The 15,203-nt window shown below is 35.7% G+C and overlaps 1 protein-coding gene across 1 annotated transcript in view; it reads right to left on the reverse strand.

Moving 5' to 3' along the window:
* Positions 1-476: 476 nt before the first annotated feature.
* The window catches only part of LOC145269416 (neuronal acetylcholine receptor subunit alpha-5-like), a 315,989-nt gene continuing 301,262 nt past the window's right edge, over positions 477-15,203 (reverse strand). Inside the window, exon 6 of the mRNA XM_080125103.1 lies at positions 477-1,402. Coding sequence (XP_079981229.1) covers positions 849-1,402 — 554 coding nt within the window. The 3' untranslated portion in view covers positions 477-848. The remainder of the gene's footprint in view (positions 1,403-15,203) is intronic.

Consider the following 15,203-nt stretch of genomic DNA (forward strand, 5'->3'; position numbering starts at 1 on the left):
TAAATAGATGAAACGGCTGAGTTCGAACTACCTTCGATCGGAGGCTCTGTAAATCGATCAGAAGCTTCCTGCAGCTATAGCTTGACGTATCTTAAAACACAACTGTACATGACACTCTATATGCTATAGCTAGCCCAGCAGTTGCTGGGCACTGATAAATGTCAATGTAGCTGACATATCTGGGATATCTTGTATAACCCTGCGGCGTATTATATTTCTCCGTATGTTGATTTCATTTCGAACTAAAAATAACAAAAGAAATCAGAAATCAGTCGATAATAAAAAATACAAGTCACTTCCGCTCAAACAAAGTAGGAAGTCACTCATCTGCTCAACTACTTCCGGTTTTGTTATTAGACAGAAATAATCACTTAAGACAGAGGCTAGGAAAACGTATAAAAAAACTCAGCGAACGATTTTGCAAATTAATTTCTACTCATTCTAGCTATTTAAAAAAAATAACTAAAAGATGTGAGTAGCAATTAAAATGTTGATTTAGTCATAGAAAAAAGTTGTTTTTAATTGAAAAAAAAAATCAAGTTTATTTTAAGAAAATTCTCCATTTTGTTTTCAATTCTTCTGCTTGTATCTCTTCTTGAAAAACAAAACGAAGTAAAATTTAGAATTAAGCGTCTTTACGTAATTAAGATCAATAATCTATTTTGTTTCGCTTTCTTTTCTGTTTTTTCAAATCAGATAATTTCTTAAAACTATTATTGAAATAACCATTCTTCGTGCGTGCAAAAAATTACAACCATAACATTTCATTTAGTTTCAGTATTATGTTAACAATAATAAATAGTTTCCGCTTTTTGTGTATATAATGTTTTAACTGTGAGTGTTCAGAATCAGTTATAACTGTTCGCATGTGTGTAAGGAACGATAACCAGACTAGTGAGGATGGTGATGCCCATAATTACACCGTAGATAAAAAACGAGAACTTATCAACCACCTCTGCACAGTAATACCACTCATATTTTCTTCTGGTTAGCGACACAATGCCCATATTAGTTACACTATCAGTGTCATAACTTGACCGGTAATCAGTTGGGTAGCAGCATATCTTCCTTTTCGGCGGCGTATCTCCGTCGTGTGAACATTTATCGTATTCGGGGCAGCTTGGGAAGTCTGTGGTGTTAGCCTCTGTCATTTCTAGCAGGTCGCTGAGGGACTCCGCTAGGATCCTTGATCCACGCATCTCTTCACACGACACGATCGGATGCTGCCAGTCTCGCAGTCTGGTAATAGTGAACGTACTCAAGCACGTCTTACACATCCAGAGCAGGCACGGTGGCACCTTTGGGCAGAGTTTTTCGTCAGCGTGTTTACGTATATTCATCACCACAGTTGCCATGATCAGGGAAACACAGTTGAGAGTCATCACAAGTATCAAAAACACACCTAAAAAAAAAAAGAAAAAAGAATACGATATAATAAATGACCATTTAAAAATCATAAATCTTTTAGTTTTTTTTTTATAAATCACAAATTATAAAGGCTTGCGGGCCACCAGAGGATACGGGTTAATGAGTATATGGAGGTCACCGGGACAGTGTAGTAAACGTTAATGGAGAAAATTGGGTAGAATTTGATTATTTAAGGGCACGGCTCAACAAGAACTTTTTTACATTGGACTTGAAAATGGCCATATTGTAGTCAGCTGGAAAGCAAGACAGCGGAACAGAGTTCCACAGGCTGTTAGTTTTATAAAAGAAGTTTTGTTTATGGAATTTGATTCAAGTATAGATAGGGAATTTAATATTTAGGTATAGATAGGGAAATTGTTGATAGTGGATGTAGCTACAGGAATGTTTTTTTTGTGAAGGTTTGCCAGGGTGAGATCATAGATTCAAGCTCAGTCGAGCACTTACCATGAAAATAGCAATCGCTATTGATTTAAGCATACTTAAAAACATTCAAATATTGCTATAATACTAATTTTCAATATTCAGGCCGTATATACCAAGAACTCATTTTTGACAAAAATACGTACAATAAGGATTATGAATCTGACATCATGCTACATATCTCGACAGTTTTTGACAGGAATAGGTACACTTGGCAACAATATGCAAAGAAACTAGATAGAATAATTATAAAATGCACCAAAAGGTCATTTGAATAAAAATAATTAACCTAACACCAAGCACCTGCCTGGGAAGAAACAGCGAACATAGTCATTTGTCAAAAAGATAATTGAAATGATGGATGTTTGAAAGGTCATTTTCGACAAAAAGTATACATAGGTGTCAATTCATTTGAAACGATCTTGAGGTATGGCTACAGTGACTCTGCCATCCAGAGGGGGGGGGTTGATGTTGTCACAAATGGTTATATAATAACAAAATGAATAATTGACTATTTGGCCCAAGAATAACCCAGTCGAATTCCTGTGCATGCGTTTCCCTTGCTGACAACTAACCATCATCGTAACCGTCAATGAAAATATATTGCTATATCTTTATGCATCAGTTTATTGCCATTCTTTTAAGCGCTGCGCAAATACAATACTAGCAGCTGATGTTTGCTCGAATACGTGGAAAATGAAACGAGAAAGCTTACGAAAGCCGTTTCTGTAATGAACAATGAACGTTATTTTTGGTCTAACCAAAAGGTAATGAGGCAAAGTAAAAAAAAGTAAATTTTGTTTTTTTATTTCTGACTAGCATTTCAGCCCGGCGTTGTCCGAGTGTTTGGAGGTGTATGTTGAGCACAAAAACAAACGGTTAATTTTTTTTAAACTTTGACCCCTATTATGACCCCTTAACAATTATTGTTTTGGACTCAAATCAAGTTATTAAGTTAGATCCATGTCCAAGGGACCTATATCTAAAATTTCAAGTGTTTAGACCCAAAATTGTCGGAGGAGATTGGTAGAGTTGAAATTAATAACCTGAGTATCGATTGTCGTTCCTTAGGAAGTCTCATTGCAGATTTTTTCAGAAGCGTAACTCTAAACCCATCGACAAAAGAAGTATGTCCCTCCGCCCTTCTTTTTGGACATGAATACAACTGTTCTGTCTCCAAACCGGGCTCGTTTTTTAACAAGGGACACACGCTTTAAGAGCACCGGTGCCTCGTGCCTCGTTCTCATTCATCTCTGTGCGAGTTTTCTTATATAGTTTTCTTTCTTATTTCTTCCCTTCCTGATCTTTCGTTAATGGAAAGCTTAGCCGTTTAGGCATTCCAAATAAAAAAAAAAGAAAAGGAAAAAATGTCATATCGCTATCTTTCGAGAACTCCATGTTCCCACGCGATCGCGCGCTAGTCTCGTTTTGCGATTCTGGCCTTCCTTCTTTTCCCCGCGGAATTTGAAACATACGGACGGACTTTACTCGACTCCATAAACTGGGCTTTCCCCGTTTAAGCCATGAGGTACGTTTAGAACATCCTATTATTCCTTTACCTGGCTATTCCTTCTATGAAGAACTCGAAACCCTGTTTCTGTTTATTTAATCTAGTGTGTGACTTCCATATTTAATTTGTAGAAATTCTAATTTATTATTTCCTTCTTCGTTTGCACAGAACTTATATCTTTTCTCAGACTTCTATTATTTTTATTTCATGGGTGCTTGGGTATTTTATGCGCCGCATTAGAATAACAACCTTTGTAAAAAAGAGACATAACTGTTCCATACTTTCACCCAACGATTTAATAAAAAGAAAAAGACATTTTCTAACCGCTCCATACTTTCACCTAACGATTTAATAAAAAAAAGAAAAAAGAAAAGACATTTTCTAACCACTCCATACTTTCGCCTAACGATTTAATAATAATAAAAAAAGGAAAGGACATTTTTTAGCCGCTCTAGACTTTCACCTAACAATTTAATGGAGAAAAGACACTTTTCTAACTGTTACGGACTTTCACCTAACAGTTGATTGAAAATGATAAGATATCCCAGAATCTGTTAATTTGGAAGCCTGTCCAAAACATAATTATTTTCATGTATTATTTCCTTTTGTTTAATTATGTTTTCTCCTTTTAACTATTTGTTTTGTTTTTGTTTCAGATATTTTTACCTAATTAATAAAGCGTTTTCAACGTAATAGTTGTTTTCGTTATGTTAATTTGAGTTTATCTGTCTGCCCAACGCACGCTTTCTAAAGTTTGACTTCTAGACGGTATTGTAGGTACCTGAAAGCAAGATTCTGAGGAATAACTGCCGCGAGTTCCAGAACAATAACCTCCTAAAAGATGTTTATTCGTTCCCCAGAGGAGCTGGTTGTAAAGTATTATTGTCCCGTTTGTTGAACAGTTGTTGAAGGTATCTATATCTGTTTATTATATGTGTTAAAACGCACACACACACACGCAACGAAAATTATATATACTATCCCTAACATTGGACACGAAAACAGACATCACACACACACACACACACACACACACACACACACACCACACACACACAGGAAGTATGTACGTTGTAACTAGCTCTACCTACGTATTGAGCACTTCATATATAACTATATAACTAATTCATTTACTCACATAAAATTAATATACGAAAGTATAAATTTATGCTTAAACTTTAAGTATTTACTTCAAAAGTGCTCAATACGTAGGTAGAGCTAGTTAGTTAGTTATAAAATATATATGGCAATTAAGCTACACTGAATATTCCGCGTTTCATCCACTCTAGGATTCTTCAGGCTAGAGTGGATGAAACGCGGAATATTCAGTGTAGCTTAATCGCCATATATATTTTATAACTAACTAACTATATATATATATATATATATATATATATATATATATATATATATATATATATATATATATATACGTTTTATTTATTATTACCGTATTTTTCTGTTAAGTTACATTATTGTTTCAGCTACACGATCGACTTTTTTGCCGTCATGTAGCTTCCTCAAACTTTTACAGAAATGTTCGCTTATGGTGGAATGAAAGAGTGAATGATGTCAGGGGAGAGGTGCGAGGAAAGCGCAAAAAGAAGAAGGGAACAAGGGGGAAAGGTGGGAGGGGGTATTTGGTATGTCGGTAATGTTTTAGTTTTGGAGTTTAAGGACATTAGGTGGTTGTGGCGGATCTGGGAAGTTCATCTCTGGTGTGGCTGAGGGCATAGGGATACATGGAGGGGGAGGGAGATATGTGGGGGTAGGAGGAAGGGGTTACTTTAAAATTCGAGTCCTAAGAATGGAAGAACTAATCAGAAGGAATCGATGGAAAGCATATTTCTTTCTAAAAGGAAAAGACGAAAGGAACAACCACAAGGACTACCACGGATTCGTCAATCAGGATACAGCCCCAATTGTTGATCTACTCCACAACTTCGAAACAGATCTCATGGAACTTACCAACAAAGTATCCTTTCACCACAGAAAAAACCCATTCCAACACCACCTAGACAAACTAGTCAAAAACATCAACTCCTCCAAATTACTTTATGTCAAAGCTGACAAGACACAAAACTTCTACAAAATCCAAAAACAAAAATACCTAAAACTGCTTAAAGAAAACATCATCACCAACTATAAAAAATCGGATATAGATCTAATCAAAGACATCAATTTAGATAGCAAAAACATAACTGACACACTTAACATTAGCAACAGAGTCGGAAAACTAGCGAACAAAGAAGCCTACATAATGCTTAAGAACCACAAACCCACCTTCGGGGTAAAACCTCAAAATAGACTCATAAACCCTACTAAGCCCGAAATAGGAAAAATTAGCAAAAGAATACTAGAAAGAATTAACTTGCAAATTAAAACCAAATACGAACTAAACCGGTGGATTAATACTAAGGACAGCATAGAATGGTTCAACAACATCCAAAATAAAAAGAAGGCCGCCTTCATCCAGTTCGATAATGAAAGCTACTATCCTTTCATATCAAAAGAACTGTTTGACAAAGCCTTGGAATTTGCCTCTCTACTCTCCGACCTACAACCATCCGAAATGGACATTATAAAAAAGTCCAGAAAAACAGTCCTAATTAACCAAGGCACCCAATAGACTAAGAAGAACCAATCCGGATCATTCGACCTCTCAATGGGAACGGCAGACTCAGCAGAAGCAACTGATCTTGTCGGTCTCTTCATTCTATACAACCTAACTAACACTATAAATAACAAAAACATAGGCCTCATAATAGTTGAAAACTCAAATGGCCCCAAATGTGATAAAGATAAAGAAAACCTTAACTATAAAAACCGTCAACTTTCTCGATATAACTCTCAACCTCTCAAGCAACACATACGAACCCTACACCAAAGACAATACTTACCCACTCTCTATACACCCACTATCAAACCACCCAAAACATATAATTTAACACATCCTCACATCTATCGAAAAAATACTTAGCACCAATTCCGCCAAACTCGAAATTTTTAACAAACACAAACCCTTCAACGAAAATACACTTAAGGAAAGTGGTCACCCAAACACCACCTTTAATTACATTAAACCTAACCCACCCAATACCGCAAACAAGAGAAATAGAACTAGGAAAATAATTTGGTTCAACCCCCCCCTTCAATACAATGGTCAAAACAAAGCTTGGCACAAAATTCTTCCAACTAATAAACAACCACTTCCCGCCCAGCCATGTACTACACAAAATCTTCAACAAAAACACAATTAAACTCAGCTACAGTTGTACGGACACCCTAGAACAAATAATCAAGAAACATAACAGAAAAATACTTAACAAAGATGAACATACAAACAACACCAACAAGAGCAAGTGCAACTGCACACACAAAACGGAATGCCCACTTAATTAACAATGCCTACAAACAGAAGTAGTATATAAAGCTACAATCACACCTAAAGAAAACCCAAACGACAAAAAATATTATATTGGCCTGACCGGCACCTCATTTAAGGATAGATTCAGAGTACATAAATGCTCCTTCACAAACCCAAACCACCCTAACAAAACCTCACTAACTACCTACTATCTACATCTAAATCAAAATAATCTTACACCAATCATTAAATGGGAAATCCTTAGAAAATCTAGCACATGTAAATCCCTAAACTCCCCATGTCTCCTCTGCCTAAACGAGAAACTCCTAATCTCCAATTTTAAAGACAGAGACAAATTACGAAACAAAAAACAGGAAACCACCATAAACTGTAGGCATTACAAATCCCACCTCCTTAGCAACTATACACCTTTCTAAAACATCCCTTAGACAACACCACCCTAAATCCCCTAAATTATACATCCAATACAACCACCCACCACATTCACCAAACTACCATGGCATATACTCAACTAAACCCCCTTAACCAATTCCCCCCAACACCATCTTACCCCCTCCCCCTAAGAATCACCCTAAATCCAACAAAATAACACATACCCCCAATCACCACTAACACTAAACACCACATAACCTTATCCCACATAACCACCCAATAATCGGCATCAATTCCACTCCCCCTAGCCAACCTCCTGCCCAACCCCAGCACATCCTACATGCAACCTCAACGACTTAACACGGAAATTGCTTACATATAACTATGTGGATTTACACCTGCACAGGTAAGTACGCATGGAAATGTATAACTGACCGATACCTTATGTGTATAGACGCATGCCTTAGAGTATGACACCCCAATATAGCCTTCCGCCTAAACTGATCTATAATACCCTAAAAAAACAAATACTCCAACTTAGAACAATAACTACAGTACTTAATCTCCATACAAACTACCTCAAACTCCTCCCCAAAATCTATAAGTATGGCTACCTAGGACCACTATCACAAAAAATGTTGGATAAATGAATTGAACTATAACTATAATAATAATAATAATAATAATAATAATAATAATGATAATAATAATAATAATAATAATAATAATAATAATAAAAACGTCGTTTTCAGATGTTTTTATGCTCCTTCTGCGCAATAAAAACGACCTATTTCTCGAGCGGATTGTGACGTATGATGAGAAGTTGATCCTCAACGATAACCGGCGACGTTCGACACAGTGGTTGGATGCCGGAGAAGCTCCACAACACTTCTCAAAGCCGAAATTGCTAAAAAAAAAAAGGTTATGCTAACTGGTGGTCTGCGGCCGGTCTCATTCATCACAGCTTCCTGAATCCAGGTGAAACGATTACGACAAATTTACGAAATACACCAGAAGCTCCAACGTATGTGCGTGAGATTGATCAATATGATGGGACCATGACAACGCTCGCCCGCATGTTGCACAACTGACCCTGTAGAAACTGAACGACTTGGGCTACGAAACTCTGCCTCATCTGCCATATTCACCAGACCTCTCGCCCATCGATTATCACTTTTTTAAGCATCTCGACAATTTCCTGTGCGAAAAATGCTTCAAAAACCGAGATGATGCCGAATCAGCCTTCAATTACTTCATCGCTTCCAGAACTCCAAATTTCTATGCTAATAGAATAATAAAACTTGTTTCTCGTTGGCAAAAATGTATCGATTCCAATTGTTCTTATTTTGATTAAGAAATTTATTATTTAAAGAAGTTATGATCTTTTGAAGTTGAACGTAAGAAAACGACATTATTTTTGCACCAACCTAATTATATATATATATATATATATATATATATATATATATATATATATATATATAAGTGAAAACCGTGTGTGTGTGTGTGTGTGTCTCTCAGTCTGTCTGTGTGTATATATTTCCCTACTAAATAACTCTGTCAATTTTCGGTCTACAGGCTCGAGATTTGACATAAGGGATATTGAGATTTGAGAAAACCTTTTTAATCGGTTTTCGGCCAGAAATTTGGCTGTTAAGGGGTCAAGGTTCAACTTCTTAGTTTGATTTGAGCGCGAAACAATACACGTAAAGAGGTCATAATTGGGGTCCAAATTTAAAAAAAATTGACCTATGCGGTCTCTACCAAATTACTCAGCTAATTTTTGGTCTAAACATTTGAAATTTTACATAAAGTGTGTGCAAGTAGGGCACACTTTTTAATCGTTTTTTTTTTCTGAAAATTTGACTTCCAAGGGGTCAACGTTCAAAAGATTTTACCTTTGCGGTTTGTAGCAAACTATTAAGCCAATGTTGGGTCTAAACATTTGAAATTTTACATAAAGGGTATTCAGACATGCAGTAATGAGTTTTTGGGCGAGAATTTGGCTGCCAAGAAGTCAACGTTGACAGAGTTGACCTTTGCAGACTCTACCAAACTCCGCCGCTAATTTTGGATCTAAATACTTGAAATTTTAGATGTAGGTTACTTGGACATGGATTTAACGTTTTAATTTAATTTGAGCCCAAAGCAATAAATGTTAAGGGGTCAAAATTGGTACCAAAGTTTTAAAAAATTCGATTTCTGCGGTCTCTACCAACTTTTCTCTATGGTAGTTAAGGAAGCCTATTATATAGAAAGGCATTACCGTACATATTCACACTTTTAAATATATACATATGCACATAAAGTTATGAACTGTACATAGGGCCCGAGCAAAGCTGGGCTGAACTGCTAGTATATATATATATATATATATATATATATATATATATATATATACATATATATGTGTGTGTGTGTGTGTGTGTGTGTGTGTGCATATCCTTTTCACAAGTATATTTTCTAAATATTTTTATGGCGCACACACACACATTTATTTATTTATTTATTGAGGGAGAAGAAGAGGAGATAGAGAGACGGAGAAAGAGAGAGAGAGAGAGAGAGAGAGAGAGAGAGAGAGTGGTTCTAAGACTTATACCATGTAAAATAAAAACAATCTTATCTGTTATATTTTTAAAGGACGTAATTTACATGCGCGTCAAAACAGAATGCGGATAGTGTATTTCGTTTGCCCATAAAGAGTCCCGAGTTTGAAAAGCTGCACCAGAATAAGATTGGAGATTACATCGGCCGTAACGTTGTAACACTTTATACGAAGACGAGAATCATAGTCCGAATGATCCAAGTCTTCAGTCATTATCTAAATAAAAAAAAATCCAAAACTGAAACGTTTTATATTTTAAATCCTTAACAATGATGTAAACATCCGTTGTCGTCTGCTGAGTCAACTGACAAAATGGAAAACTTACTTCTCATTTTAACACTTGATGCCATTTCTTTTTGTAGAATCTCTTTTACAAACTTCCTCTCTGATGGTTCGTGCAAGAAAAATAAGACTAAAAATAAACACAACCTATTTTATCAATACAATTTAAATTGTCGACGATGACTTCGGGCAGGATTTCTTCTCCGTATAAAAACGAAGAGGAGAGAAAAACGAATTACTTTTCAATATACATTTCCATTTTCATATATTAATATTACATGTTAACAAAAAATAAAAGTTTCTCAATTTTTTGAAAAAGTGCGAACACGTCACGTTATCTATTGACACAATGAACGATTGAACATTCTCCGAAAAAAAAAATGACGAGAAAAGTTATCCACCACTTGTGTTCGTACTTTTATTCATTCATTATAGATGCATATACAGTGGGGAAAATAAGTGTTGGACACATCCCATTATTCTTTATTTAACATATTTTTTTATGCGGCGAATGACGCGAAAATTTAACAAGAAATAGTTACTAATTTAACAATCACAAATAACTCTAGAAATTGGAACCTTTTAATGCATAACAAAAATTATATAATAAAAACGAGAATAGCCCGAAAAAAAGTATTGGACACACTAACACAATTTCATCTAATATTTAGTTGAAACCCCCTTATTGGCAATTACAGCTTCAAAACGTTTTCTATACGACGAAACTAATTTGTGACAACATTCAGGCGAGATTTTGGCCCACTCTTCAACACATACTTTCTTCAAATCTTGAATATTACGTAGATCTCATTGGTGGACCATAATTTTGAGCTCTCTCCATAGATTTTCTATAGGATTTAAGTCTGGGGACTGACTGGGCCACTTAAGAACATCTATTTTGTTCTGTACGAACCAATCGCAGTATGTTTCCGATCATTATCTTGTTGAAAGATCCATCCCTGTCGCATACCTAACGCATTGGAAGCAGGCAAGAGATTATTTTCAAGAATTTCCCGATATTTGCCTGCATTCATCTTTCCATCTATAATATGAAGTGGCCCAGTAGCATTTGAAGAGAAGCATCCCCAGAGCATGACATTTCCACCACCAAACATTACAGTGGGGAGGGTGTTCTTGGGACCGTGCGCTGTGCCATCTCTTCTTCATACTCGACGTACAGGGTTAATGCCGAAAAGTTCCACTTTCGTCTCATCGGACCAGATCACATTCTTCCAGTAATCATCTGTTTTCAATAAGTGGTCTCTGGCAAACTCCAGACGAGCATTAACATGACATTTTTTTTAGTAATGGTGTACGCGATTTAAGACCGTTGCGTCGGAGTACATTACTAATCGTTGGTTTCGTTACTACTATCCCTGCTTCTTCCAAATATTTCTGAAGTTTGCTTCATGTGGTTCTCGGTTGCTGCTGAACTTTTCGTACAATCTACTAATAAGGTTTCCTATGGTGCTTACAGGGATTTTGAATTGAGCAGATATACGCCGATAACCAATTCCATTCTTGTGCTCGGCAATAATCTTATCACGGACGAATTGAGAGAGTTCTTTACGTTTACTCATCCTGAGAACCCTCACGCGTTATGGCTTACTGGTGACTAACGTGTTCCAATACTTTCCAAAGATGTAGAGTATGGTCTACAACAATCGAGAAACTTCTAAAACGTATAATAGTGTCGGCCCATTAAAACGCAAATAACAATTTCCAGCATTATTTATAAAAAATAATAATAAAATATAATTTAAAACAATGTATTCAATACTTTTTTCCGGCTATTCTCGTTTTTATTATATAATTTTTGTTATGCATTAAAAGGTTCCAATTTCTAAAGTTATTTGTTATTGTTAAATTAGTAACTATTTCTTGTTAAATTTTCGCGTCATTCGCTGCATGAAAATGTATTAAATAAAGAATAATGGGATGTGTCCAACATTTATTTTCCCCACTGTATGTGCGAACATTTAAATTGGTATTTCCTCAACCGTTGTCCTCTGGATGTATAATATCTAAAATTTTGGAAAATGTATTGATTCTTTGTGGGTCAACTGGGCCAGTTTTTGTAAGGGGGAATTCCGTTTTTCCTGGATTTCTAATGTTATGAAATAATTTTCAAACAAAATAATGTATTTATGAATTAATTTAAAAAGACTTCCGAGTCATTATTCGTAATGTTCCGGAAAACACATCATTATAGTAGGGGCAAAGAGGGAAAGAAACACGGTAATATTGAATTTTGAAGTGCTCTGAGACCTCCTAAATTTTAAGTGGGTGGCTTCAGTAGTAGTAATGGGAGGTGACGGTGGTCTAGTTTCATATAAATATAAATTTTCTCCGTCTGTCCGTCAGTTACAATTTTTTATTATTATTATACAGTTATCTGTGTATGTGTGCTTGTATGTCTATGTAAAAGTAAAAAACAAACTACAAAATAAACACCAAAAAAGTTGGTATATTATTGATCAGCGTTGATCTGGATGAATAATATCTAAAAACAAAAACTGGGTCAATTTTTCTCAGGAGAGTCTGTTTTTCAGTTTAATTATGTATTTATTTCGAAAGAAAATGCTGATGATTCCATTATATAGAAGAGAGAAGAGAGTTGTCTGCGTGTGTGTATGGCCATCTAGAGAGGAATGGGCTGATCGAAGTAGAGAGAAAGATGAAAGTTGAAAACAGAAGGATAGAGAGATAAATACAGGGAGGCACAGACGACTTTTAGCAGAAATATGTTATACTTTTTTCCCAGGCAACGTCGAGTAGCCCAGCTAGTATTTATATAAAGTAACGTCTAAAATTATTAAACCAAAAAGGAAAGAAAACAGAAAGAAAACGTCTGAATCTGAATGATCTTTCTCTATATTCACCGATTGGTTTGTGATACCCGAAAATATGGACAGAAATCTCAAGTAAGACTCTTTCCCAACACAAATATTTTGACGGGCTCTTTAAATTCTTTGAGTCTAATTAAACATAATTCAGAGCCCAAATCAAAAGAAATAAAATCATACACAACTGAGAGTAAACAAAGTATCCAATCGATAACAAAACTGGAAAGTAAAAAAAAATGTCAAGAAAAATATGTTTAAAAAATCGGTATTAAAAAAAGGAGAATTAAACACGAAGAAAGGAAATCTTATTATCTTACTGAATTTTTTAGATGAAGATTGATAATTGGTATTATTTTGATTATTCTTTTATTTTTTAGATGAAGATTGATAATTGGTATTATTTGGATTATTCTTTTATTTTTTAGATGAAGATTGATAATTGGTATTATTTGGATTATTCTTTTATTTTTTAGATGAAGATTGATAATTGGTATTATTTGGATTATTCTTTTATTTTTTAGATGAAGATTGATAATTGGTATTATTTGGATTATTCTTTTATTTTTTAGATGAAGATTGATAATTGGTATTATTTGGATTATTCTTTTATTTTTTAGATGAAGATTGATAATTGGTATTATTTGGATTATTCTTTTATTTTTTAGATGAAGAACTCTGTCGCGGTGAACTGTGGAGCGTTGTCGCTAACCAAACAGTCTACAACCCCAAACCGAGCAAACAATTCCAATAAAAAATTTGTCGTTGTTGCCGTGGTCGGTTTTTTGCATCTTAGTACCTCTGGCCATTTAAAGTAAGAGTCAACTACTATCGGGCAGTAAAAATCCTCCACAGGTCCCGCCTAATCGATGTGGATCCTCGACCACGGTTGTTCAGCCTTAGGCCAAGGTTTATATGTTATCGGTGGTGCTTTTGCAGCCAAAGCACAGCCTTTGCATCTGTTCACCATGTCGGTAATATCTTGGTCCATAGCTGGCCAATAAACAAAACTTCTCATTAGGCTTTTCATTCTGTTTATTACTGGATGGCTCATGTGAAAATCCCTGAGAATTCTTTTTTGAAGGGTTTGGGGGATGACAACCCTTTCACTGTATAACAGTATTTCGTCGCAACCAGAAAAAATGTCTGAACTGGTGTCACCCAGTGCTAATTTCTGCTTCGTGGTTTGAATGAAATTGTCATTCAGGGATTCTGACTTAATTTCCTGAAGTGTGACCGGCAGTTCGCGGATAATATTGTTTATCATGGTTTTTACATCACTATTAATACGTAGTGTCGCGATTACTGAATCTTCAAGAGGTTTCATTTGGGCAGGAATCAGTCTCGATAGACCGTCTGCATGGGCTAGTTGTTTTGAGGGGAGAAATTGAATTATAAAATTATAGTTCAACAGAATAGTTCCCCATCTTAATAGTCGGTTCGTAGTGAATGTTGGAAGTCATTTTTTTATCAAAAAATTGATATCAAAGGCTTATGGTCGGTTTGAAGAAAAAAATGTCTTCCATACAAGAACCGGTGGAATTTTTAAACTGCAAATATAATTCCTATGACCTCTTTCTCGATCTGAGAATAATTCTTTTCCGCTGGCAAGAGAGTCCGTGATGCGAAAGCAATAGGCTGTTTCGAACCATCCGGCATTCGATGTAGCATGCACGCCCCGACGCCATATTGACTAGCGTCGCTAGCTACTATTATGTCCAACTGCGGGTTGAAATGCGCTAGGAATAGTTTTGAAGTCAGGATTCTTTATATTCCTTTGAATGATGTTTGGCATCTTCTATCCACTCTCAAGCCTTATCCTTTTCAGCAATTCATTAAATGATTCGCGCAATTTGTGCATATTTAGGATGAACCCCTGGTAATAATTTGCCAAACCTAAAAAACTCTGCAATTAAGTTATGTTTATTGATGCCGGCATCTGGATCTGAGCGTCTGCCATCTTTATCGATTATTTGACCTAGGTATTTAATTGTTTGTAAAAAGAACTCGCATTTATCTGATTTGATCTTAAATCCATAATCTTGTATTCTACTGAATACTTGTCTGATATGTTTTTCATGTTCCTCCCTACTTTTGCTCGCTATGATAATGTCATCAAGATATGCGATTGCGGTGTCCAAGCTGGACAGCATAGTATCCATTACTTGCTGGAATATTGCGGGTGCCACCTTGACACCATACGCGAGTCTTTCGTATCTGTACAAACCCCGATGAGTGTTAATACAGAGGAGGTTAGCGCTTTTGTCGTTTACTGGAATCTGTAGGTAAGCGTCGCTTAGGTTGATCTTAGAAAAAACTTCCCGCCATTTAATTTCGTGACCACTTCTGGACTAG

Source organism: Euprymna scolopes, chromosome 4 (assembly GCF_053919585.1).
Source record: "Euprymna scolopes isolate OS-2025 chromosome 4, ASM5391958v1, whole genome shotgun sequence".
Lineage (NCBI taxonomy): Eukaryota > Metazoa > Mollusca > Cephalopoda > Sepiida > Sepiolidae > Euprymna > Euprymna scolopes.